The sequence below is a fragment of the Trichophyton benhamiae genome (assembly GCF_000151125.1).
Source record: "Trichophyton benhamiae CBS 112371 chromosome Unknown contig00070.0, whole genome shotgun sequence".
Classification (NCBI taxonomy): Eukaryota; Fungi; Ascomycota; class Eurotiomycetes; order Onygenales; family Arthrodermataceae; genus Trichophyton; species Trichophyton benhamiae.
In genome coordinates this window covers 69308-93556 of record NW_003315101.1, presented here as the reverse complement: position 1 = coordinate 93556, position 24249 = coordinate 69308, and the positions used below count along the sequence as shown (strand labels likewise).

Below are 24249 nucleotides of genomic sequence, written 5' to 3'. Positions count from 1 at the left end.
AGCAACGAAGAAATGAGGTATCATGGCCACGCCTGTCGCTGCTCCTTCTCCTTCGCCAGCTCTGCTTCTTCTTCTCTCTCCTTTTGGTCAGTCCATTCCTGGAGTGAAACAATCTTTGGTTTCCGGCCGCCAGCAGAGCCTCCGGCAATACCAGGCCGTTGAACTTGTCGCCCAGCAATTCTGCGTTTCTTCGCGAACAGATCTCGGTCTTTTTGTTGTTCGGCTATCGATTCTTTCTCCGGTTCTGACTGCGGTACAGTCAAGCCCTGTTCTTCGAATTCCTTATCACTGATAACTTTGATAATTTTAACTCTCCATTTCCCGATTCGCAGAATCAGCAAGCTCCCGTCAATGAGGAATTTTTCTGTAACATCAGCGGGCCATGTTCTGAGAGGGACATAACTTAGTGCGTCACCCATTTGCTCCGCACCACTGGGCATGCAGCCAACGGATGCTCCGTTGTTGACAATAATTCGATGTCCTTCCTGTTTGGAGGAGACCATTCCAGCAGAGTAGAGAATCTTGTGGAAGTATTGTCCGACAACTAGAGAGCGAGGTAGAACTAGGTGATGTGTGGGGGCGGTAAAAGCATTCATCTGCGGGGCTTTTTTGTTTACTCCAGCATTGATAAATTCCGGAATTCCAGAGGGCAATAAAGGTATTGACTTGGCGTCTGACTTGGTTGATGTTGAGCCCTGAGGTTGGAAAATGGCTTTATGGGCCTTGGATGCTTCCTCAGCTTCCTTAGGACCATGTACAAGCTCCACAAATTCTTGCGCCAGAGTGTGTTGAGCAACCCGACGGGATGGGGCCTTGTTATGCTCCTCGATTATTTCGGGGATGCGGGAGGTTGGGAGAAACGTAAACATTTTTAGTAGCCGCTCCATGTCTTGATCAGGTTGACGCATGAAGTACTATTTCTGTCAGTCCGTAGTCTTGTAATCACACGCGAGAAAGGTAACAGTATATATATACTCACCTGGTAAAGGTCATAAGTTGACGTCATATCCTTGTCGAGCCATATCGAATTACCGGCAGATTTGCCAATCTTTTCCCCCGTCGATGTAGTGAGCAAAGGCACTGTAAGTCCAAACGGCATTGATAATTCTGGGTCTTCGCCTGGTTTAGTTTCTATCGGCGAGGTTTTTAAGACTTGCTTAATGGTATCAATTCCGAATTGAATGTTGCCAGACTGGTCAGAGCCTCCGACTTGAATCATAACTCCTTTCTGATAAAGGTGCCACCAATCCCATGCTTGCATTATCGGGTAACAAAATTCGGTAAAGGACATACCACTTCCGCTCTCAAGGCGCGTTTTTACCCTATTCCCTCGGCCGTTAGGAGACATGATACATAGCCAAAAAAAAAAAAAAAAAAAAACCTTGGGTGAGGTTTAACATACGGTTCTCGTCCTAGCATTGTTCCTATCCTTGCGTGTTGCCCAAGAGTACCCAGGACATCAATTAGCGTTTCTTTATTCCACCAAGTATTATTGTTCTCGAGTGCTCGTCTCCAAGCCCATTCCCACGAGTAACCGTGCTTGCCTCCATATCTTTCGAATGAAGCTCCAAGTTTTTTTAGTTGCATATGCATGTTGGCGATGTAGGCTTTTCGAGAAGCGTTGCTAAGAACGGGTCGTGCTGTCGTTCGCCCGGTAGGATCTCCAACCCTTGAGGTAGAACCACCCAACTATCACCTCACGTTAATAAAGCCGAGGCGAAAACTGAAGATAGCCTTTGAAAAATAGCTCCTAACAGCTTTATGGTCTCAAAAACCAGATGTTACTCACAAGCCAGACCGATTTCATCCCATGTACGTAGGCCCATCCAAGAATCATAAACGGAAGCATATGTCCCACATGCATTGATGGGGCTGTAGGGTCGATTCCGGCGTACAGCCCTACTCGTTTATTCGTAATCATCTTATCCAAGGCATCACGGTCCCTAAATGAGAAAAAGAATAGAATAAATCGGTTAGCAATGTATGTCAGAGCTATAAAAAAAATAGGAAACTATTGAGATTACCCCCCAATAACTGAATGAATCAGCCCTCTTTCCTCCATAAAGCTTAGAAAGCTCTGCCTTTTCCCTTCTCTGATTTCATTTGCCCAACCCTCCCATTGCGCCTCTGCCTCGGCCATCCGGGCTAAGTATCTTTGCGTAATGCATCTTCTTTGGACGGCGCCGGGCACTGATCTGGGAGGGTAGAGCGAAGTTTTCCGACTTGTGGTCCCATTTCGAAATAAAGCACACGATAATGAAGGTATGTCCCTCGAAAGGGGCTTGTACAACAAAGACCGCATCATAATCACGCCTTTTTTGACACAGAGAAGCAAGCACCGATATCATTAACGATTGAGCTTTTTGCACCAGGAAAAATATTAACGCGATAAGCGCGGAGCATGGGGTGTGGGTCTGATTGCCGCGCAAAACTCTACAATTGGGTGAGTTTACTTAGTAAGTTAACTGCTAAAATTCAAGCCTCGAGCGTGGTTGACAACACTTCACTACATCATCAGTACCTGAACAACCACTTCATTACTCCGTCCGGAATCCAAACCCATTTTCTTCCAAGCAGTTAGAACATCAATTGACAGAATACAGCTTTCGCTATCAATCCCTCGCTGCACTGTTTCAACCGGCACTGGTAGCCCATGGATCAATACCATGAAGTTGTCCGTGATACTCCTTTCTGCCAAGTCAGAAATCCATAGGCCCAATCTTCCAAGTGCCTTTAGCGTAACATTAAACCGAAGGTCATTTCCCGGGACCATTGATATATCTGATCCGATTATAGCTGCGGCTCCCGTCATTTTATCGAGCAGCCCCAGCACAGCAACCTTAAGTCGCGATTTTGTTCCTGCGGCACAGGACTTCGACTTTTTGGGCACATCAAATGCATAAACAGGATACACGGTGAGAATATCATAATCTCTTGGCCTCAGTGTCACAAGCACCATTGCGTGGGTATCAGCTTGATACATTGGTTTTGTGACGTTCCCCGACTTGTGGCTGCGAATAATATATTCGTTATCATTACCCGATAAGACCCCAGGAAAATCGGACACAGGGATGAGAGCGGAGGTATCTTCTGACGCAATATTGAATATACCTAAGAATCCACTGCCAGTTCTCGCCCAGCCGGTAAATGACCCAATTCTCAACAGATGTCCATCGTCATAGCTATTATACACATCTCTGCTGTACCCCGCAACGCTGGGGCGTAGGGTCACTGTGTCACCTCTCGTTGTTTGGGCAGTCATCTGGTTAATAATAGCCAGGTTGTGTTTTCCAGGATCATCTGTTATATAAACGACGCCACCTGACACACATCTGGCAGCTGCATGGAACGATGCATAGGAATGGGACGTTTGGAACATATCCCAATCTGGAATTACGTTGAGATATCTTGTCAGCAAACTGTTGTGGGCATTGCAAAAAATATGCCATGTGTGAGAAGATTCTATATCTGGGAAAAAGTCGTCTGAGTTTCTCAGTATGAGTCGAGGTTTGTTGGTGGGTAAGAGGGAGTGGAATATGATTTGAGGTGTCTGGGACATGCAGGATATGGATCTTGCTTGAAAATGCCGCGACAAGGTTCTGGACCAAGAATCCTGGTACGTTGTTATACAACGCCGCCGAATGCTCGCGCCTTCAAGGCTATCCAAGGCAGATTGGACGTCAGTCTTCACTGAATCTACACCTGCTGACGATAAGAAGGTATAAAAGTCATCATAAAACGAAGGTATATCATCGGGATCGACGATTCTAATTTTGCTGGAGGCGAATTCCCCTGTTCTTTCGACCTCTATTGTGTTATACTTGGATGCTATTTCACCAGCAGGCGAAATGCCGCCCCAATAACCCAACAGAGCGTGCCATACAGAAACATGCTTGATCCCCTCGTTTTCTTGACGGATCTTAGCAATTGTTTGCTGTAGGCCATGCGGAAATCCACACTGGTTTGCTTCAAAACGTGTTATACCCCGCTCAAACTGCGATTGGCCCTCATTATCCAGAGACTGCCAGCCGTCATCAATAATAAGGCTGGAAATTTGGATCCCATTTTCCTTAAGGGATTGAAGAGTGTTTAAAATACTTTGTTCAGTCAAATTCTGACCAAGTGCATTCCACGTGCAGTATGACAATCCATCATACCACTCCGGTTGCCATTTGGGTGTTAGCCCATTGTCTACCACTGTTTGAGCCAGCTCTTGGTCATTAGCTGCTTGGTATATACGCTGTGAAGCCACTGAATAGTTTTGCGATTTCTTTCGAGCTTCATATATTGCCGCAGCCATGGCTATCTCAAATGAACTAGCAATTGCAGCCACAGCCTCACTCTTCGCTGCGCGGTTGTTGTCATTTCTTGAACTTATGATGAGTTCACCTTCCTTACCAGATTGGAAGACGGTCAAAACATTGTCAATGCCGCTCACAGAGACCACGACCAACACGATACCATCTCTGTATACGAAGGATGAGACTAAAGCGTCTTCGTTCAAGTTATAGCTTGTCGTCCCGTGCCGTGGTGCTAGCCAAGATGCCGAAGCTCGAACAAGAGAAAAGGTTCGAACATAGTTTTTCGGGGTACCAAACAAGATTTTGGAAGTCTTGCTCTCTCCGTTGACGGCCGGCTCAACCTGGCAGCTGATATTCCAAAGCAAAGCACCTGCGACGTCACTTCGCCCAGGTTTAACGTCAATATTGTTGTTTATTGAATGCAAGTAGTTTTGCAGAGAGTGTGTATTGTCATTCGGTAAAGGGTTCGGTGGTTCGATAATAATCTCTCCATTCTTAGATTTCAACATTTCATTAGCCCATTGCCATGCGCAGTCTGCCCTTGGTTTGTATTTGATAGTAAACTCCGCATGCTTCCCCTCTTTAGGAAGCGGTATTTCGGCAACGAATGCTTTCCGGAAGCATTCATTTGAAGTGTTCTCACTAATCACAGTGAACTGAGAGTCAGGAGAACTCTTTAATTCAAGTCCTGTCCAGGCATCACTGCAAATATTGTGCCAAACGACAACCTCACAAGACTCTTCCGGAAACTGATGATTTGATTCAAGCACCACTGTAAACCTCAAGTTCTGTTGCATATATGTGTTAACCTCCAAGTAAGAATCAATTAGAAAAGGTCATCATGCCTAAAATAACACTACTCAAGTGCAGCAGGAAAAACTGTTCTGTTGTCCTTACATTTGTGGCGTGTGTATTATCTTGTGTCCCCCTTTTCTGTTGCATAAATGTAATCTGGCCCAGAGGCGGCCACGATGTTATATTAGAAAGAAGACACATCTTTAAGCTGGGATATATATTATTGCAAGATCTTCCTCTATTACGATCCACAGAGCTGGTCGGAACCGTCTAGTAGTTATGAAGAAGTTGGGATAGAAGGCTTCCACAGGAGCCCTCTTCGGTCTAAGCAAGCAGTAGTTGAGTAATTCTTTATCACTTTCGGATAAGCGGCCGAATATAACAAAGGATGGCCTAATATATTCCTTATTTCGATAGTTACCGTATATTCACTAGTTAATTTAGTGTGGTCGGACCTTGGTGGCCATGGGATCTATTGGATGCAGGTTGGTCATGCAAGCAAGTCATTTTCAAAGTAATTAAAGCAGCCAAATGGTTAACCAATTAGTTGACTGCCTCATGTGAACGTCATTTCTGCATGAAAATAACCACAGGAAGACATCCAGCTACTGAGAGCAATACTTATACCATTCTGTTTATGCTATATAACCTGTTAATATAAACAAACTAGCTACCTATGTGATGTGATACGGCATTAACCTTGGAGGTCACCTCCCATGCCTCCAAATGTCACCGTCTTGATGGTAAGGAATTCATCTATTCCATACTTGCTACCCTCTCGACCAAATCCACTCTGTTTGACTCCACCAAATCTAGATTTAAAGTCAGTCGATGTTGTGCTAAAGTAGAAGGGTGAGATGCTTACGGGGCAACCGTGTCACTGATAATGCCCGTGTTCACACCAACCATGCCCACTTCCAGGGCTTCGGCAACACGGAAGATGCGCTGCACATCCTTGCTATAGAAATATCCAGCAAGGCCGACTTCAGCAGCGTTGGCAAGGTCCACGACTTCCTTCTCTGTCTCGAACGGATAAATGCCGGCTACAGGACCGAAGGTTTCTTCGGATGCCATTCGCATATCTTTTGTCATCTCGGTAACAACCGTAGGGAAAAAGAAGTTCGATCCGAGTTCAGGAGCTCTATTCCCGCCGATAATTACTTTACCGCCTTTCGCTTGAGCATCGCTGACATGTTCATGTACTTTGTCAATCGCACGGGAGTGAATGAGGGGTCCATGTGTAACTCCTTCATTAAACCCATGGCCCAGGGTGAATCCTCCCACTTTTTCTGCGAATTTAGATGTAAACTCATCATAGACACCTCTTTGGACGTAAAGACGGTTAGCGCACACACACGTTTGACCTGAACTGCGGAATTTCGATGCAATGGCACCGGCAACAGCAGCGTCGACGTCAGAAACGTCGTCAAATACAATGAAGGGTGCGTTTCCTCCCAGTTCGAAAGACAACTTTTTCATTGTAGATGCGGACTGCTTCATAAGTAGCTTCCCTACTGCCGTTGAGCCAGTAAAGGATACTTTGCGGATCTCCGGAGCAGTTGTAAGAGATAGACCGATCTCCGGGGTGTTCTTCAATGCAGTAACTATATTTACGACACCCTTTGGAATTCCTGCACGGGCAGCCAGCTCAGCAATTGCATTTGCAGTGAACGGCGTCTCTCCCGGAGACTTGGCCACAACAGTACAACCAGCAGCTAATGCAGGTGCGATCTTTCGCGTGATCATAGCTGCAGGGAAATTCCAGGGCGTGATGAATCCACAAACGCCGACAGGCTCTTTGATTGTCATAATTCTGTTTCCAGGAACTGTAGCCGGAATAGTATCACCATATATCCTGGGGGCTTCTTCGCTGAACCATTCGAAGAAGCTAGCAGCATAGTTGACCTCTCCTTTCGCATCAGCTAACGGTTTCCCATTTTCCCATGTGATCAGAGTTGCTAGGTCTTCGGCATTGTCTATCATCAACTGATGCCATCTTCGTAGCATCCTGGCGCGTTCGCGGCCAGTGGTCTTTCGGAAAGATGGGAACGCAGAAACAGCGGCATCGATTGCTTTCTGTGTGTCGGCGGGAGTGAATTCTGGACAGGTGCCAATGAGTTTACCAGTTGAAGGATCTGTATGGAGTTTCATATAGCAGGTAATAGTCAGAATTTGAAATCATACATTTGGTGACGGGAGGACAGTACCTTGAACCTCAAATGTCTCTCCAGAACCCGCATCTACCCATTCTCCATTAACGTAGCATTTTTCAATAAATAAAGATTTATCTTTCAACTAGAGTGGTTTCCACGTTAGATGTTATCTCAATAGGCCATATCAAAATATTCCTACTTACCTGAGGGACTGTATGCATTGCGTAATGTCGTCTTCCGTAGGACGGTGGGGGAATGCGAGCAGAGAATGCAATATGCGATCGAGAAAACTGCTTAGATATCGAACGAAGAGCACTTGTCATCATGGTAAATGTGGCAGAAAAGAATAGAGGCCAGGACAGCTATTTAACCTGGATGGCTGAGCTATGCTGACTTGACTCATGCAGGAGGCGGGGACCACAGGGCGTTCTTTAAGTAGCCGGGATCAAAACAGAAGCCGAAGATTGGACAAAGTGACTAGCACTCTGGAGTAAGACAGTGACTTCGGAATGGCAGCTTAAGCCTGTGGAATTAGCTAGACGAGATATATTGCTTGCGAGCTCCAGTTGTTATTCCTACTGCTGGTGCATAGGTTGTTGGTGTTGTTGTTGTGGTTGTTGTAGAAGTGTTATCCTGCTTGCAGCGGTTCCGGCTGTTTGGAAGCTCTTTGAGGCGCCAAGACGGCATCTCGGTTCGGCGATATAAGCTTATTGATGAAAGGACGCTGAGAGGAGAGGAAGGAAACTTTGTATTCTGAATAGCAGGAAGCTGGTAGGATAGCTACAATGATTGATAGCTACTGAAAACTGCTAAATATAATGTCATTTATGCACCCGTTTGGCAAGTTGAATTTTCGACTCCGCCAACAGATCAGCATGGGCCTTTTTAAGATGCTGGTTAAGATTCCACGCCCTAGAAAACCCTCTCAGTTGACGCGGACAGCCTGCAACGGGACAGTATCTTTCGTCTTGTTTTGGATTGTCAATGCCACTGAACATTGGCCGGCTCTCCGTCAGTTTGGCTTCTGTATCTGACTGATCTGACTCTGCATGTTTCCAGCACGGCATGCCATCTTCTGTTTTCCCAAGTTGCACTGTGTTCTCGTACATAGTTCTAAACACCTGATCCTCTCCAAACAGGTCTGCACACCGTCGAGAAGCCCTCATGACTGCCGCTGTCGGCCATCCAGTCAACGATGCCACGCCGAGAACTTCACTCCAGTCGCGAAGGCCGAAACGTACTGGGTGTTTTTGAGAGCTTGTTTGAGAAGGGAGGTGAGATTCGAGTCTATCGGCCTTATTTTCGCGGCCTTGTAATGGTGAAGTGGACGTTGTCTTATCATCTTCACTATTGGCACCGTCCTCAGATCCTACCACAGAGTGAGCGTAATTTATTTGACTTGGGGGCCTAGCCTCGTCATTTAGTGTGCTGCTTCTGGCTCCTGTATTTGGCAATTTTGACTCTCTTTTTGATCTCCGGGATACCGCAGCACATGTACTCCGTGCTGCCTGGAGGTTTAGTAAAAGGTTGTCAAGCCTTTCTAGGATATTTCTTGCCTCCGGGCGAAGAAGCTTCCTAGACTCTTCATCATCAGTCTGAATTACAGGATGAAGATCAGGGTTTGGTGGTAACAAGTCATCGGATCCATTTTCGTCCTTGACTAGCACACTTTCACTATCATGCCCTAATGGTGATCCTTCCCTCTCAAACCGTTGAGCTTCACGCCAGTCCCAGGGCCTTGCCTCGAACCTTTGTCTGGATATTCTCATCATGTGTGCAACGATACATTCTTCCAATTCCGCACTGGGTCTATTATCCGGCGCCATGCTCAGTGTCCAAACATCGTCCGGGTCTTTGTTTATACGTTCATCCGCTCTTGGAACTTCATCGGTAGGCATAGGCCACGCGGTCCAGCCTCTGTTGGGAGCGAAAGGGGGCATTGAATCTCGTTTCTCTCCACTTGAAGCTCCATTAAACGTTCCTGTTGCCAGTTTTCTGGCTTTCGCTTTCTTTGCTTTGTTCTTAAGCATAAACGAATTGTATAGATGAATAGAAAGATCTCTTGACCGCATTGTTTCTAATGCAGCGTATTCGTGCCGTTCTCGTCTAGTCCATCCTCTCCAGGTGGATGGTGGCCCATGGAATTTATTCAACCTCGGAGGGCTTCCCTCTAGCTCTTTAAATGAAGACGGAGGCTCATATTCTTCGTCATCAGAATCACCAACGTCGTCTGTGAGTGGTATTTCTAATTCATCATCCCTAGAGCCACGGATTTCGCTTGAACCACGATCATCCTCTAGTTTATCACCATTCCCAAAGTCAGGGTAAGATGAGACTCCTCCGGTAGCAGCATACTGAGCTTCCTGGTTGCTTTGTATTTCGTCTGGATTGAAAAGCGATGTGTACTTCCTTGGACTGGGGGAAACAACAACGCTGGAGCTCGGTGACGACATCCTATTAACATCAACATGGATCCAAGGTTACGAGCAGAACAAAACAGCCTTTCAGAGACTCAATAAGATCATCTATCATCGATTTCCATCATGGAGTAGAAGTTAAAAAAAAAAAAAAAAAGAAAGAAAGAAAGATTGGTTGCAGTCCAATCTTTATCAACTTGGCGACTCTAACTAAAACCTCCTCAGGCCCAGAACCTGTCACGTGCGACTGACAGTGAGCCCTGGTTGATATCGAACTATTATTATTACTTGGAGAATTTAGCTACAATCACGCAGGGAGAATATTTAGATACGTAGTTGTATTTAGTGAAAACAGTTTTTAATTCATCTTTTGATTTTATTCTATATCTACGTCATCATCGGTTATAAAATCTTTTTTATTTCATGAGGCCCTGTTCAATCTTCCGTCGTTTCCTCCTGAGCTTCTCTGCTTCTTCCTCTTTCTTCTTGTTGGAGTACAGCATTTTATCCAACAATTTACGCTTCTTCCTGCTAAGCATCATCTTTTGCTGTTCAAGTTCTTCTTCAGCCTTCTTCTTTTCGGCGGCGTACTTCTTGGACTTGGCTCCCTGGCCTTTCTTCGATTTCTTAGACGACCCAGGCTCGTTTACCGGCTGGAGACCCAATGCTTCGGCTTCAAGCTCCTTTTGGTGTTGTTTCTGTGCGGCATCAGCTTCATCTTCGGATTCTTCGTCGAGTTCTGGTTCCTCGTCAAAGCCACCAAAAGAGTCCTCCGCTTCCATTTCGCTGTCATCTTCTTCGTCATCATCTGAGTTTGCAATTTCCATACCGCCATTTAGGGATTCTTTGTCTGACCCTTCTTCTCCATCGCTGGCGTCTCCCTCTTCATCTATTTCCGCAGTGGCTTCATTTTCCTCCTCCTCCTCCTCCTCCTCCTCCTCGCTCTCTTCTTCTTCCTCGGCGGCTCTCTCAGCCTCGCCCTCTGCTTCTTGATCTGCCAAACTCACTCGAGGGTCATACTCGCCATTAGACGGCTTGACCCATGGGCTAAGGTGTGGAGGTAGAATGGCACCGGGAGCATATAGATCTGGTCTGAGGAGTTTCCCATCATTCACGCAATCCCATACCCATTGTGGCTGAACATATATCCGGCCAGGAATTCTGTGCCCAGGTCGTACTCTCGGAATCGATTCCTCGCTTTCTTGAGGATTTTGGGGTAATGGAGGAAGAGCCGACTCTGCAAGAGGAGGTCGATCGACAATTTGATGTGTTATCCTGGGGTCCAATTCATCATGTGTGAAGGCGCCATCTCCTAGAACTGAGTCCCATCCTACACGCTTACAGCCAAAGGCACGTAGTAGAAATTCAAGGGGTGCACGAGGAGCTTCTCTTGAAATGAAAATGGTAAGTGGTGCAAATAAGGCAGCAGCTTCATTTCCACTAATCTGCGGCTGTGGGAGAGTATCCGCATCTGGTGCTGCTGGCTCAAAGGTATCAATTGCATCCTCACGTTCAGTTGGTGCTTCCACAGCGGGAGCTTCTGAATTCGTATCGATTTTGACGTTCTTTAGAATTGTGTTGACCTTTTCCTGGACCTCGTTTGAAACAGACTCCGTCTCTTTGTTTTTAGCGGCCTCAATAGCGGTGTTTTCGCCATCGTCAATCTTCTTGCCTTCCAAAGTAAAGGCTGCAAGCTCAGCACCCTGCTCATCACTCCTGACATCGAACTTTGGAGGATATACTAGCCCGATAGAGGTGTACAGGCGGAAATTGACAAAGCCAAGCAGAGTCGTGTAGAACTCTACGAAGGTTCCCATGATCCTGAAGTCAATGTCGCCAGCCACCTGCTGCACGAAGCGGTATGGAACAAGCCATAGGATATCCTGACCCTGAATTGTAGCTTGATAATATATCCCCTTTATCGAGAGGAAAGACTTGCGAAGCGAGTTGGTTGCAATCAGGTAGTGTTGAAATTCGTGGCAAAGTCTTTGGCAACGGGCGATGGTCTTTGGGGGGACCGTCGCAGTCGAAGGTAGGTTAGCGAAGAGGAATAGTAGCGACAGAGCATCGTCTAGATCTCGCAGGGCATCGATGAATGTTGGATAGCGCTCCTTGACAAGATGGTCAAGCGTAAGCTTTGGTGCAAGGTTCTTTTCTAAGCGTGACGCATCTCCGACCTGACCACGTCCGAGAGCTCTAGCAATCTTCTTTGAAAGGGCTTTCTGTTCGCGGAACTTATTCAGCAGCGGCTCGTGGAGAAGATACTGTATATCTCGAGTGTAGTAAAAGGTGGTGTTTGCGGTTGCAGACTTCGATGCCTTTTTCTTGTTCCTGGGTTCACGAGGGTAGATTCCTGCGTCCTAGAGTCAACACTGCTTCCACATCTACCGCATCTCTAACCATCTAGGGCGTACCCTTGAAAATGCATAGTCGCCTGAAATCTGGAAGTGAAATCTGCAACTTTCTCACTGCCTGAGTTCTTGTAATATAGTTTTTGGCCTGGCCAGAGGTTCCTATTTGCACATATCAGCATGCGATCTCCTAGAGCAAAAAACGCCCATTGAAGCAGACAATACCTTTCTTCTTAAGCTTCCCCATCTTTTCGGCTTTTGCGACAGCCTGGTATGTGTGCAGATATGTCGTAGAAAGAAACCGGCGCAAATCGGTTTTTTCTTCTTCTTCCTAAAGGTCGAAACTTTTTTTTATCACAAAAAAAAAAAAAAAAAAAAAGACTCGAGATGGTCCGAGCGTCTCCACTTTATCCTTTTTTTTTCCGCGCGCCAAAGGGAACCAACACCAACGCAGCGGCCAGAGGGAAGAGAGACGCTGGCTGAGTCGACTGCGATGCTCGTCCGGCAGACATACTGAGCGATGCCAATTGACAGGAGGAAGCTCTGTGTGTTTGGGGCGGCGGTCGCTCTGCGGCTTGTCCTTATCTTGCTGTTCCCCGGCCTCCCCGACCTGCTAACTGGCCGTGTCGAAGTGTCAACTCCGATCAGCAGCTTCAAGCGTTGTACGTATTACCAACAATCCCTCTCCCTGGGGCCATGGAGGTACATGCTAACTATCCTCTCTTCAACTATGCACAGTGCAGGAAGGCTTGTTCTTATATCTTCGGAATGTCTCCCCTTACGACGGCGGGGTGTTTCATCAGGTGCGCATTTAGATTCGAGGCTACCATAATCAATAGCCAGCCCTTTGCTAACCAGATACTACTGCGGGATATAGGCACCGATTTTCCTCCCTCTGTTCTCTCTCATACCGCAGTCCCATGGATACACTATCCTGACGGTTCTTGTTTACACGCTGCTAGATCTCATTAACGCCAACGCGCTAATCGAGATATCAAATTCGGGCGAGTCGGTGGTATCACGGCTATTCACTTCCCCGAGAAAGAAGATAAGATGGGATGGCATAGCTATTGTGATCGGGTATGGCATATAATAACCCCCACGAATATATATTTGGCATCTAATGATTCTATTTCTAGATACCTGTTCAACCCCTTTACAATAGCAACATGCCTTGGGCGCCCTACCACAGCTTTCACAAACAGCGCGATAATATATGCGATATCAAATGCTATTGCCGGCAGGAGCGTCAACTCTATGCTAGCTCTGGGCCTGGCCTCCTATCTCTCCGTCTATCCCGCTCTTTTGTTCCCGCCTTTAGTCTTACTTTGCTATGATCATTATATTAGCAAGGTCAAGTCCGGAGGCAGCTGCGTACCATACGCCGCCTCGCACTTTCTCATTTTTGCCACAGATATCGCAGGGTTTTTGGCCATATCATATGGCGTAACCGGTTACTCTTGGGATTTCATCTCTGCTACGTATGGCGCGCACCTACTGGTTCCCGACTTGACCCCCAATGCCGGCTTATGGTGGTACTTCCTGATAGAGATATTCGACCCGTTCCGTGAATTCTTCCTAGGGGTATTTTGGCTGCACCTAGCAAGTTACGTGGGGGGTTTAACCATACGACTAAGGCGACAACCGCTTTTCGTCATGACATGTCTTCTTGGTATCTTCGCCATCTTCAAGCCTTACCCCAGCATCTCCGATGTTTCGATATATCTGTCGTTCCTTTCGCTTTACCGACACATATTCCCTCGTATGTATTCCCATATCCGTCGTACCCTGTGAATTCCACTAACACGATCTAGTAATGCGCTATACCTTCCTTTCCGTCTCGGCTTTGTTGTATGCCAGTCTTCTGGGCCCGATCTTTTATCACCTGTGGATATACGCAGGTTCGGGAAACGCCAACTTCTTCTATGCCATCACGCTTGTATGGAGTCTTGGGCTTTCTATCCTCGTTGCAGACTCTCTATACGCTGTTCTCAGGGATGAGTGGGACGAAGAACGGCCAGAAGTAAGAGGGAAAGAAGCGAGACAGATATGATGTTTAACTTTCAATTGAAATCAGGGGTCGAGATGTCCATCTTCTCACTGCTATCGTTCGTAAACGGTTGGGACATAATCATATAATCGTACTCTTTCATCTTCCCGTTCCGTAATTTGGCTGGCTTTGGCGAATTCGCGTCCTCCGTGAAACCGAGCCGTTCGTAAAATCGAATAGCACTCGTGTTAGACTTGAAGACTGTGAGCATCCCCTTTTGAAGACCTATGTTCTTGCCAATGTCTTCGAATATTTGAAGTAACTGTTTTCCGACGCCCTTGTGCTGTACCTCGGGGGCAAGGTGGATTTCATAACAGTAGAGAACCTGCATCTCGTCTTCCTCAGTGACCATAAAGGACAAAAAGCCTCCAACTGCCGGCATATCCAAAGTACCTTCGGCTTCGTTATTCCTTTTCAAAACAAGTACCATATATCGCATGTCTAACAGTTTCATTTCTAATTTCTTTTTGCGGGCAGACCAACCAGAGGCCGACTGCTTATATGCTGCCGAACTGGTGAGATATATAAGATCATAACACGCATTCATATATGGCTCAGGTATTGAGGCAGCAGTATAAAACTGAAGCGAGTAGATGTGTCCAGATTCTCCATGGGTATCATCCGAACTTGTGGTAGGGAGTCTGATGGTGAGATCCAAGGCATATGGCGGTATATATCGATGAATAAACTCGCTGAAAGGAGCCGAGTTAATACTTTCAACTAGAGACATGTGTTTTGGCCCTACAACCCTCTTAGCATTGAAGAGTTGGACGTTGGAAATCTGTGGGCTAGGCTAGTCACCTTTTATGCGTGTTTTTGCTATATTTATAGGGCGTTCAGTAAGTTGGGGCGTCTCCACAGACACCGTTGGCTCTGCATTCCTTTTTCGTTTTTTTATCAGCATCGTCTTCTGATTCTGCGACAGATGGGCGGGTTAGTAGATGGTCGTTGCTGAGTTGTAGGTAGGCAGGAAGCGCGGTCGCTAACAGGTTTGTTAAGTAGCTAACAAACAGCTTTAACTAGCTAACCAAGTTGGGCGCCTAATTAGTTAAGTTAACTACTCAATTGCGGCGCGGCTAACTAACTTAGTTAAAAGTTTCAACCCCTAGCTTAACTACCAGGTAGTTATTGCCTCCTCGATTCTTCATATCAAAATTTATTAGCGCTTAGCATTGTTATACCCTGTTCACAAGAGCAATAGCAAGACTCCAGCCTTCATGACTTTACGCATCTAATGAAGAGCCGGCCATGCAAGGGACCATCCGACTGCTGGCTGGGGCTGCAAGGCCAGGCTCGAGGTTAAAATCGCCACCGCTGAATTTAGAGCAGGTAGGCCGTTTGTTTTGAACTGTCATACGCAGATAATTCAAGAGACTGATAGAATGCTTGAAGTTTATCATACGCCAACGGGTTTTGGGTCTATGGCGTGAAATTCTGCGATCAACCAAAAGTGAGCAGCCTACCATGTACAACAGTACTCTGTCTTCAAGGGGTTAACGAATGAGCCGCCGCCTGGATATTCAGGGATACCCAATTCTTCTACTAAGCATGAATTGAGATCATTCGCGCGCAGAGAGTTTGAACGGCATAAAAACATCACGGATGTGGTATGTCAGAAAGTTCACGACGTTTCCTCTGGTATAAAACATGTTAGTAACTTGGAAGTAGGGTCATATACGATATTTACTCTCGGTACGGCTAAATCGAGCCAATGTTACGGAGTTATATACCTGTCAAGTGTACTGACGTTCTATGAATATAGACTGGAAAGACAGAATTTGATACTATGAGACGGTATATAGACGAACAGATCGTCTAGCTGGCCATGGGGGATTATCTTCATTTTATTGATTCATTCTAGAGATCTTTCATTTTGGTGTTATACACATGTACATTACCTCGCAGAGTAGAGCTCAGCTAAAATTGGGTGTATGCTCCTTTCCAAACCCTGGCACTACAATGGCCACGAACGCCTGTCCCGATTGATAGTATACACATTGCGGCGGTTGACGACAACAATGATATCCTCGGTCTCTACTTCGAGCCCCATGAGAGATTCTTCACAGCTGAAAGTACACCGCCTGAACTGCCGCCCTTTTTGTCGCCGGATTCTTTGGCTGGTTCCTCTGAGGTGTCGCCCCCTGCGGCGTCCGGTGCCGAATCTGCCACGAAGGGTTTCACTTCAACCCCCTTTGCGGCTTGTTCGATAGTAGCATGTCTGCTCTGCCAATCCTTGTCCTCTTGCTCCCTTATTTCTAGTTCTTTCAGCCAGGCATCCCGCTTGGCCTGTTGTTTCTTCAGGTCCATGGCCTTTTCCAGCTGTTTTCGCTGGTCCCGTTCTGTCTTGTAGTACACACTGCCGGCGCATACGGCGAGTAGAGTGAATGCTTGTGCATATATACGGGCGCGGAACATGCGATTGACTTGTACGGAATCGCCCATCTTCATAGACCGATATGCCCGGAACAGAGCATAGCAGGTGGCACCGATTCCTATATTGCAACCACGGGCCCGTCAGTAAACAGATACCGTTCACCATAAAGAATACTTTCCGCATAATCCATGTAAAGGAGAGCGAAGGAAAGAGAAGACTCACCCAGAGGAACCAGTGGCTCTTCTTTTAGTCGGCGGCCCAGCTTCTTCCAGGCATTGTCCTGGAAAAAGTCTCTATGGCACAAGGTCAGCTCGGGCCGGGCGCGCAGGAGAGAGAGAATCGCAGGTAAAAAGAAACTTACGGGTCGTCGTCAAACGACGATGGCAACGGCTTATCGCTCATTGTGCTCAACGGTCCTCCTTGTGGCCTGGAACGAGGCAGAGGGACTACTTTGCTGTCTGGATCTAACTACACAATAAACCATATCCCCATCCACAGGTGGACCACGAGCATCAAAGATAGCAGCGGAATTTTGTAGGACCGAGACCTAGGTAAAACGCCCACAGGGGAGAAGCGTCCACACTTTCGTCCCAGCATTTGACAGTCTGCGTTTGAATATTTGATAGAAGTGTGCTATATTCTGCTAGAGATGTTGTATGGCACGGCGTAACTTGGTGAAGTCACTGAGCCAAATAGCCAATATGGCTGCAAATATCCGGATCTGACGATTTGAACCCTTTTTTTACCTAGACACCAGGTAGCCAGGTTGATCACGCTCGACAATCATAACTAGTTAATCAGTCAGGTTAGTTATATAATAGGAGACGCTGGAATCAGTATTCATGGCCTGATATGCCTGGGCTGTCTCTCTCAATGTCTCTGTCTGGCAGAGGGCTTCCCTCCCTCTCTTCATCGAGTAGAAAATGGAAGGATTCGGTGCTCGTTTCTCTAGCACAAGCAGGCGACAACCAAGTACTTTTTCTAGCCATCAGAAGTAACGATTGACTGATTCACCTTTCACTAACGCCCCTTCATCCTCGCCGCTGTCAACTCGATGTTTGCTGGCTATCGTGCTTCATGCGTGGTCTGCTCCTCCTTCATCGCCCAGAAGCCCGCAGGCTAGTTAAGTTCGTTAGGCCCTAAGAGGGAAAAAAGAAAGAAAATTGCATCATAAGTAGAATTTTAGTGAGCAAAAAGTGTCAAGGACTTCCCCTAAGCTAAATATAAAAATAAAATACTCGGTCGTCGAGCTAGAAGAGTCATAATCCTTGCTCGTCTAGCTATCTATTCACCTGCAAGGCCAGCTCGCATTTACCATTTTTTTTTTTTTTTTTTTTCGCTTGGTTATTTAAAACATTCGGAATTCGTTGATAGACGCAGCAGCTTGTTCTCACAGCTACCCAACGGAGACCGCAATGGGCGACCAACTACCAAGCGGCGCAAAAACTCCTACACGGAACACCCTCTCGCTGACCGAGTACACTGCTACTCCCTCTCCTCCCTCCAAGTCAGAGGAATGCCCGCCAGAATGGGACATCCCCGAGGGGTTCCTGCTGCCAAACGGATACCCAGATGTATGGTTGACAGTTCAGGTATTGGTAGACATGGCATACTAACAAGCGGCTGCAGTACATACGGCTCATTCTGACATCTCGAGTGTATGATGTGATTCAAGAAACGCCTCTTACACATGCTGTCAACCTTAGCAACCGACTAGAATGCAAGATCATGCTGAAGCGGGAGGATCTCCTGCCCGTCTTTAGTTTCAAGCTCCGGGGTGCCTATAACAAGATGGCCCATCTACAGGGAGAGAAGCGGTGGAAGGGAGTCATTGCTTGCTCTGCTGGTAAGATACAAGCTGCTCCGCCTGTATACGATCTTGCCCACGTGGTAGTACGTGCTGACACTGTATGACTAGGAAATCATGCGCAGGGTGTTGCATACTCTGCACGCCATTTAAAGATCCCAGCGACGATTGTCATGCCATCAGGTACTCCGGCAATTAAACACAAGAACGTCTCGAGGCTAGGTGGGACGGTCATCCTCCACGGACAAGACTTCGATGCTGCGAAGGAAGAAGCGCAGAGGCTCGAGAAGCTCCATCACCTCACCAACATCCCGCCGTTCGACGACCCGTATGTCATTGCTGGACAAGGCACATGCGGCATGGAACTTCTCAGACAAGCGAACTTACAAAACCTAGAAGCTGTCTTTTGCTGCGTTGGAGGAGGCGGTCTGATCGCCGGTATAGGCACCTACATCAAACGCATTGCGCCCAATGTCAAGGTTATAGGAGTCGAGGCTGTTGATGCCAATGCCATGAAGCAATCTTTAGAGACTGGGACACGCATCACACTCAAGGAAGTTGGCCTATTCGCCGATGGTGCTGCCGTACGAGCAGTTGGCAAGGAGACTTTCCGTCTCTGCAGAGAGGTGGTAGACGAAATCATCGAGGTATCAACCGATGAGACCTGCGCTGCAATCAAGGATATGTTCGAAGACACTAGATCAGTCGTCGAGCCTGCGGGCGCCCTGGCGCTAGCTGGCTTGAAGAAATACATATCGAAATACCCATCAAAGAATCCGAATAGAGAGCTAGTCGCCGTTGCGTCCGGAGCGAATATGAACTTCGATAGGCTTCGTTTTGTAGCAGAGCGTGCCGGCCTTGGAGAAAAGAAAGAGGCGTTGCTACGTGTTTCTATTCCTGAGCAGCCTGGAGCCTTTGCCAAACTTATAGATGTTGTAATGCCACATTCTGTCACAGAGTTCAGCTACCGCTACTCTGGTAAGGAATATGCCGATATCTTCATGGGAATATCACTTTCCACTCCATCAGATGCCCACGACTTGCAAGCCCTGACCGCTCAGATTCGAAAGGGGGGCATGGAAGCATCAGATTTGAGCAATGATGAGCTTGCAAAGACACATCTTCGGTATCTTGTTGGTGGACGCACAAGTACTCCAGACGAAAGATTGTTCATGTTTGAGTTCCCTGAACGCCCTGGTGCTTTGGAGAAATTCCTCACTACCCTTCGCCCAAATCAAAATATCACTCTCTTCCACTATCGAAACTTTGGAGGGGATGTTGCGAAAGTTCTCGCTGGTATCCAATGCCCACCTGATGAAAGAGAAGCTCTAGGCGCGTTCCTTCACGATCTCAGCTATCCTTTCACCGAGTGTACGGAATCGCCGGTATATCAAATGTTCCTGAGGCAATAATATCTCATTCATGAACGCGCCTGAGCTTTTATTGACTCATTCGCAAACAATTTAAAGAGTACTTAATGGAGTAATGCCTGGATTATTGGGCTTTCACATACTGTCCGCAAGGGAATGCAATTAGGGGATAGCTGATTATTTCGTTCTTCAGGTATCCACGAGAGTAGACTTCTTAAATAGAGTATGCGAGGCCATATAATACCACGAACATTAAATGCGAATGATGACCCATATCGATTCAATTCGCAGCAATAGAAAGAATAGAAATGTGTTACAATCTTGTAGGTACAGAAGCCAACGTTTGCATGTTTTCGAGTTGACTGGCCAAGGGACCCAGTCTGGATGGCTTATATAATCGAACCTTAATTCGGAATAGGGTGGAATAAAGTTCCGTAATGCCAAGACATCGAAATCTGATCCCGTCGCTCTCGCGAAACGCTGGACGGCAAGCAATTAGCAAGATCTAAAGAAATATCAATTGGCATCCATAACGAACAGCTCCTCCTTGTTAAAGCCTGTTGTAGGCACCTTGAAATACTCCATATTCCTTGCAGCCCGGCGACCTCGCTATATATCCTCAAGTGACTGTTACGCTCACTCTCCCACACTCAACACCGGCACTATGCTGGGCCTTCGATCCCTCCTCTCCACGTCTTCGAAACTTCCACTCTCCCAATTCACATCAGTTCTTCCGCGGAGTATATGCCGAACTACCTTTGTTCGAGCCTTTTCGCAAGCCTCCGGGGCAAACCGTTCAACTAAGTCGATATGGAGAACTTCTGAGACCTTATCAACCGGGCTGAAGAATCTGTGCTCAAAGGGTGTACAGTCTTTTGGCCAGACCCGCGGAATGAAGACACGATCATCCGTTAAGCGACTATGTGAAGGGTGCAAGGTACGATATTCTAGTTAGAGTGTGGTGTTGGGTCCACGATAGTAGATTCGCTAAGGGGAACTGCCCTTAACATAAGCACCATCATAAGAGACGGGAAACAAGGCTGTTACTAACTTATACTCCTTTTTTGTAGCCTGTTCGACGGAAGAATCGTGTGTACATTATTTGGTATGTTCGAGGAAATCAGCTCTGTTTGTCAGTATGCTAACTGCCATTTTAGCTCGAAGAACCCAAAACACAAGCAGAGACAAGGCAAATAGGTGAAATAGATGTTGGAATCAAATGTATTTGTACCCATTTTTTAAACAAAGGAACTTGGGGGATTTGTGAAACTATAACGTGGTATATACCATCTTTGCTGTTGTTTTCCACTTCTTAAATGTGTATAATATGATGACCTTACCCAACCTGCGTTTAAATACCCATACCTCGTGCGCCCTGCGTTCACAATTCTCCAGTAGCGAGCTCAATATATCTTCCAGCCAGCAATTGATTTACTACTAGCTGGAGTGCATAGATATCAACTTGAAGATTATATAATCAGGAACGATGACATCATGTGACTTTTCCAAGTTGCACTAGTCTTGGCAAAAAAGTTTATTTTTGAAGCTCCAAAAAGTTTTGAATTGAAGATTTGAAGATTGAAGATTTGGAGAAGCAAAAGAACCAATTGGTTTGAAAGGCATCAACAACTGCTTCAAGATGAGAGCTCACACCTTGATGCGACGGCCAGTCCGCGCGTTTACGAACCTTTCGCGCACTTCAATTCGATTGCAGTCGACGACACCGTTTGCCCAACGATGCCTCTTCAACACTCCACTCACTTCCAACAGCAGCCCCCTTCCCCGGTTTCCGCTGAGCGGACGGTGGGAGCCCCGGAGGTGTCTAGCAACTGCAGCAGAGATGTAAGCGTGTGAAATCCTCTGAAAGAACGTGGACCTGTGAACTCAATTGCTAATTATATTCTTTCCAATCGATAGCCTTGAGAAAGCCGCCAACCCTGAGGAACTCACAGAAGCCACAATTATAGAAAATATGAAGCCAGATGAAATGAAACACATGTCACGAATGCGAAACATTGGAATTGCTGTTAGTTACCCTCCTTCTGTTCCTAGGTAACCAGTCACTCACCATGTTCTTACAATAGGCACATATTGACAGCGGAAAAACTACTTCGACGGAGCGAGTCTTGTTCTACACCGGACGTATTAAGGCTATCCATGAGGTCCGTGGGCGTGATTCCGTTGGCGCAAAGATGGACTCTATGGATCTCGAGCGTGAGAAGGGAATTACAATCCAGTCAGCGGCCACCTTCTGTGACTGGGTCAAGAAAGAGAATGGCAAAGACGAAACCTACCACATCAACTTGATCGACACCCCTGGACACATTGATTTTACAATTGAAGTCGAAAGAGCTCTTAGAGTTCTTGATGGTGCCGTTTTGATTCTTTGTGCTGTTTCCGGTGTCCAATCACAGACCATGACTGTTGATCGACAAATGAGAAGATACAATGTTCCCCGAATTTCGTTCATTAACAAAATGGACCGCATGGGCGCAAACCCTTTCAAAGCAGTGGATCAGATCAATCAGAAACTTAAGATCCATGCTGCTGCTGTGCAGGTGCCAATCGGAAAAGAGGACGAGTTCAAGGGCGTTGTCGATTTAATCAGAATGAAGGCAATCTACAACGAAGGATCCAACGGCGAAATCATTGTTGAGAAGGATGAAATTCCAGAAGATCTCCTAGACGTTGTTCAGGAGAGACGAAACAAACTGATTGAAACCCTCGCTGATGTCGACGATGAGATTGCTGAAATATTCCTAGATGAGAAAGTACCAACTCCGGAGGAGATCAAAGCAGCTATCCGCAGAGCCACTATTTCTCTAAAGTTCACTCCTGTTTTTATGGGATCTGCGTTAGCTGACAAGTCCGTTCAACCCATGCTTGATGGTGTCTGCGACTACCTCCCCAGCCCTGCGGAAGTCCCCAATTTGGCTCTTGACCAGAAGCGAAACGAAGCTTCTGTCAAGCTTGTTCCATATGCCGATCTTCCTTTTGTCGGACTGGCCTTCAAGCTTGAAGAGAGTAACTTCGGCCAGCTTACTTACATTCGTGTATACCAGGGTACCCTGCGAAAGAGCATGAACGTGTTCAACGTGAAGAATAACAAGAAAATAAAGGTTCCACGGATCGTACGAATGCACTCAAATGAGATGGAGGAAGTTTCAGAAATTGGACCCGGTGAAATATGTGCTGTTTTTGGTGTTGACTGTGCATCTGGTGATACGTTTACGGACGGAAAATTGGGATACACCATGTCTTCCATGTTTGTGCCTGAGCCCGTCATTTCGTTATCCATCAAGCCCAAGAGCTCCAAAGATCTGGCCAATTTCTCCAAGGCTATCAACCGTTTCCAACGAGAAGATCCTACATTCCGTGTTTACTTTGATCCGGAGAGTGAGGAAACCGTCATTTCAGGAATGGGTGAATTGCATCTCGATATTTACGTTGAGCGCATGCGTCGTGAATACCGTGTCGACTGCGTCACTGGAAAGCCTAGAGTGGCGTACCGTGAAGCCCTTGGAAAGCGTGTCGACTTCGATCACCTGTTGAAGAAACAGAGTGGTGGTCCTGGTGACTATGCCCGTGTCGTTGGTTGGCTAGAGCCATCTCCAAAGCTTGAAGTTAATGAGTTCGAGGAACAAATCGTTGGTGGAAGCATATCGGAGAAGTTCTTGTACGCTTGTGAAAAGGGTTTCAACTTGGCCTGCGAAAAGGGTCCTTTGATCGGCCATAAAGTCCTCGGCACGAGGATGGTCATCAATGATGGTGCTACCCATATGACTGACTCTTCCGAAATGGCATTCAAGAATGCAACCCAGCAAGCCTTTAGGAAGGCCTTCAAAGAGGGCGAGCCTCATATCCTTGAACCTCTCATGAAGATCGTTATCACCGCCCCAACAGAATTCCAAGGTGATATCATCGGTCTGCTGAACAAGCGCAATGCCATAATCAACGATACCGAAACAGGTGTAGATGAATTTACCATCTTCGCTGATTGCAGTTTGAACAGCATGTTCGGCTTCAGCAGCCATTTGCGAGCTGCCACCCAGGGTAAAGGTGAATTTACCATGGAATTCAGTCATTACGAGAAGGCTCCCGGTCAGCTCCAGTAAGTAACCATTTTTCAATTGCACTAGAATTTTCCGGGTATTGAATACTAACGATCTTCTTTGCAATTATAGGAAAGAGCTCATTTCTGAATACGAAAAGGCGCAGGCTGCACGACATAAGTAGGGCCTCGATTGATGTGCCATTCTAATATCCCCTGCAAGCGAGGTACCGCTGCTGCACCCATTACTGGTACCATATATAATCTGTTTTATGTTTTTCCCCGATATAAAGCCACCCTCTTCGCTTTATTGTATATTAGATTTCTTGGGAGGGCACAGGATGGGTCAGTTCCTTCGATTTCCTCTTTGACAATTTCTGCATTTCATGCCGTTTTCCAAAGCATTTATCTAGCTCTCCTATTCTCCAACGCACCTGTGTACTATAGATTGTACAAATTCCCTTAGAGCTCAAAAAATGGCGCCTCTTTGTTAACCCTAACCTCAAGGCGATCCAGAGGGCCAAATACGTGGCGAGGTTTGAGGCGAATATACACAAAAGATAGACCTTCCTGCTACAAT

The 24249-nt window shown here is 46.6% G+C and overlaps 10 protein-coding genes across 10 annotated transcripts; 3 read left to right on the top strand and 7 right to left on the bottom strand.

The window, feature by feature from the left end:
- Positions 1-20: 20 nt before the first annotated feature.
- On the bottom strand, positions 21-1593 carry ARB_00227 (uncharacterized protein; the record flags this gene model as incomplete). The annotated part of the gene is made up of 3 exons (XM_003013363.1): positions 21-914; positions 980-1322; positions 1403-1593. The coding sequence occupies 3 exons, from the start codon at positions 1591-1593 to the stop codon at positions 21-23; spliced, it is 1428 nt and encodes a 475-aa protein (XP_003013409.1).
- Positions 1594-2506: 913 nt separating this feature from the next.
- Positions 2507-5098, bottom strand: ARB_00226 (raffinose synthase protein Sip1, putative; the record flags this gene model as incomplete). Its single annotated transcript, XM_003013362.1, has 1 exon — positions 2507-5098. The coding sequence occupies one exon, from the start codon at positions 5096-5098 to the stop codon at positions 2507-2509; it is 2592 nt and encodes an 863-aa protein (XP_003013408.1).
- Positions 5099-5790: 692 nt separating this feature from the next.
- Positions 5791-7247, bottom strand: ARB_00225 (succinate-semialdehyde dehydrogenase, putative; the record flags this gene model as incomplete). Its single annotated transcript, XM_003013361.1, has 2 exons — positions 5791-5908; positions 5962-7247. The coding sequence occupies 2 exons, from the start codon at positions 7245-7247 to the stop codon at positions 5791-5793; spliced, it is 1404 nt and encodes a 467-aa protein (XP_003013407.1).
- Positions 7248-8070: 823 nt separating this feature from the next.
- ARB_00224 (uncharacterized protein) lies at positions 8071-9702 on the bottom strand (the record flags this gene model as incomplete). Its single annotated transcript, XM_003013360.1, has 1 exon — positions 8071-9702. One exon carries the CDS (start codon positions 9700-9702, stop codon positions 8071-8073), a length of 1632 nt encoding a protein of 543 aa, XP_003013406.1.
- A 380-nt stretch (positions 9703-10082) lies between these two features.
- On the bottom strand, positions 10083-12199 carry ARB_00223 (uncharacterized protein; the record flags this gene model as incomplete). The annotated part of the gene is made up of 2 exons (XM_003013359.1): positions 10083-11997; positions 12081-12199. The coding sequence occupies 2 exons, from the start codon at positions 12197-12199 to the stop codon at positions 10083-10085; spliced, it is 2034 nt and encodes a 677-aa protein (XP_003013405.1).
- Positions 12200-13070: 871 nt separating this feature from the next.
- ARB_00222 (Pig-U) lies at positions 13071-13811 on the top strand (the record flags this gene model as incomplete). Its single annotated transcript, XM_003013358.1, has 1 exon — positions 13071-13811. One exon carries the CDS (start codon positions 13071-13073, stop codon positions 13809-13811), a length of 741 nt encoding a protein of 246 aa, XP_003013404.1.
- Positions 13812-14080: 269 nt separating this feature from the next.
- Positions 14081-14797, bottom strand: ARB_00221 (GNAT family acetyltransferase Nat4, putative; the record flags this gene model as incomplete). Its single annotated transcript, XM_003013357.1, has 1 exon — positions 14081-14797. One exon carries the CDS (start codon positions 14795-14797, stop codon positions 14081-14083), a length of 717 nt encoding a protein of 238 aa, XP_003013403.1.
- Positions 14798-16101: 1304 nt separating this feature from the next.
- ARB_00220 (uncharacterized protein) lies at positions 16102-16843 on the bottom strand (the record flags this gene model as incomplete). The annotated part of the gene is made up of 3 exons (XM_003013356.1): positions 16102-16559; positions 16604-16734; positions 16803-16843. 3 exons carry the CDS (start codon positions 16841-16843, stop codon positions 16102-16104), a joined length of 630 nt encoding a protein of 209 aa, XP_003013402.1.
- Positions 16844-17856: 1013 nt separating this feature from the next.
- Positions 17857-19660, top strand: ARB_00219 (uncharacterized protein; the record flags this gene model as incomplete). The annotated part of the gene is made up of 3 exons (XM_003013355.1): positions 17857-18015; positions 18044-18334; positions 18374-19660. The coding sequence occupies 3 exons, from the start codon at positions 17857-17859 to the stop codon at positions 19658-19660; spliced, it is 1737 nt and encodes a 578-aa protein (XP_003013401.1).
- Positions 19661-21257: 1597 nt separating this feature from the next.
- On the top strand, positions 21258-23733 carry ARB_00218 (uncharacterized protein; the record flags this gene model as incomplete). The annotated part of the gene is made up of 3 exons (XM_003013354.1): positions 21258-21460; positions 21536-21644; positions 21703-23733. The coding sequence occupies 3 exons, from the start codon at positions 21258-21260 to the stop codon at positions 23731-23733; spliced, it is 2343 nt and encodes a 780-aa protein (XP_003013400.1).
- Positions 23734-24249: the final 516 nt, after the last annotated feature.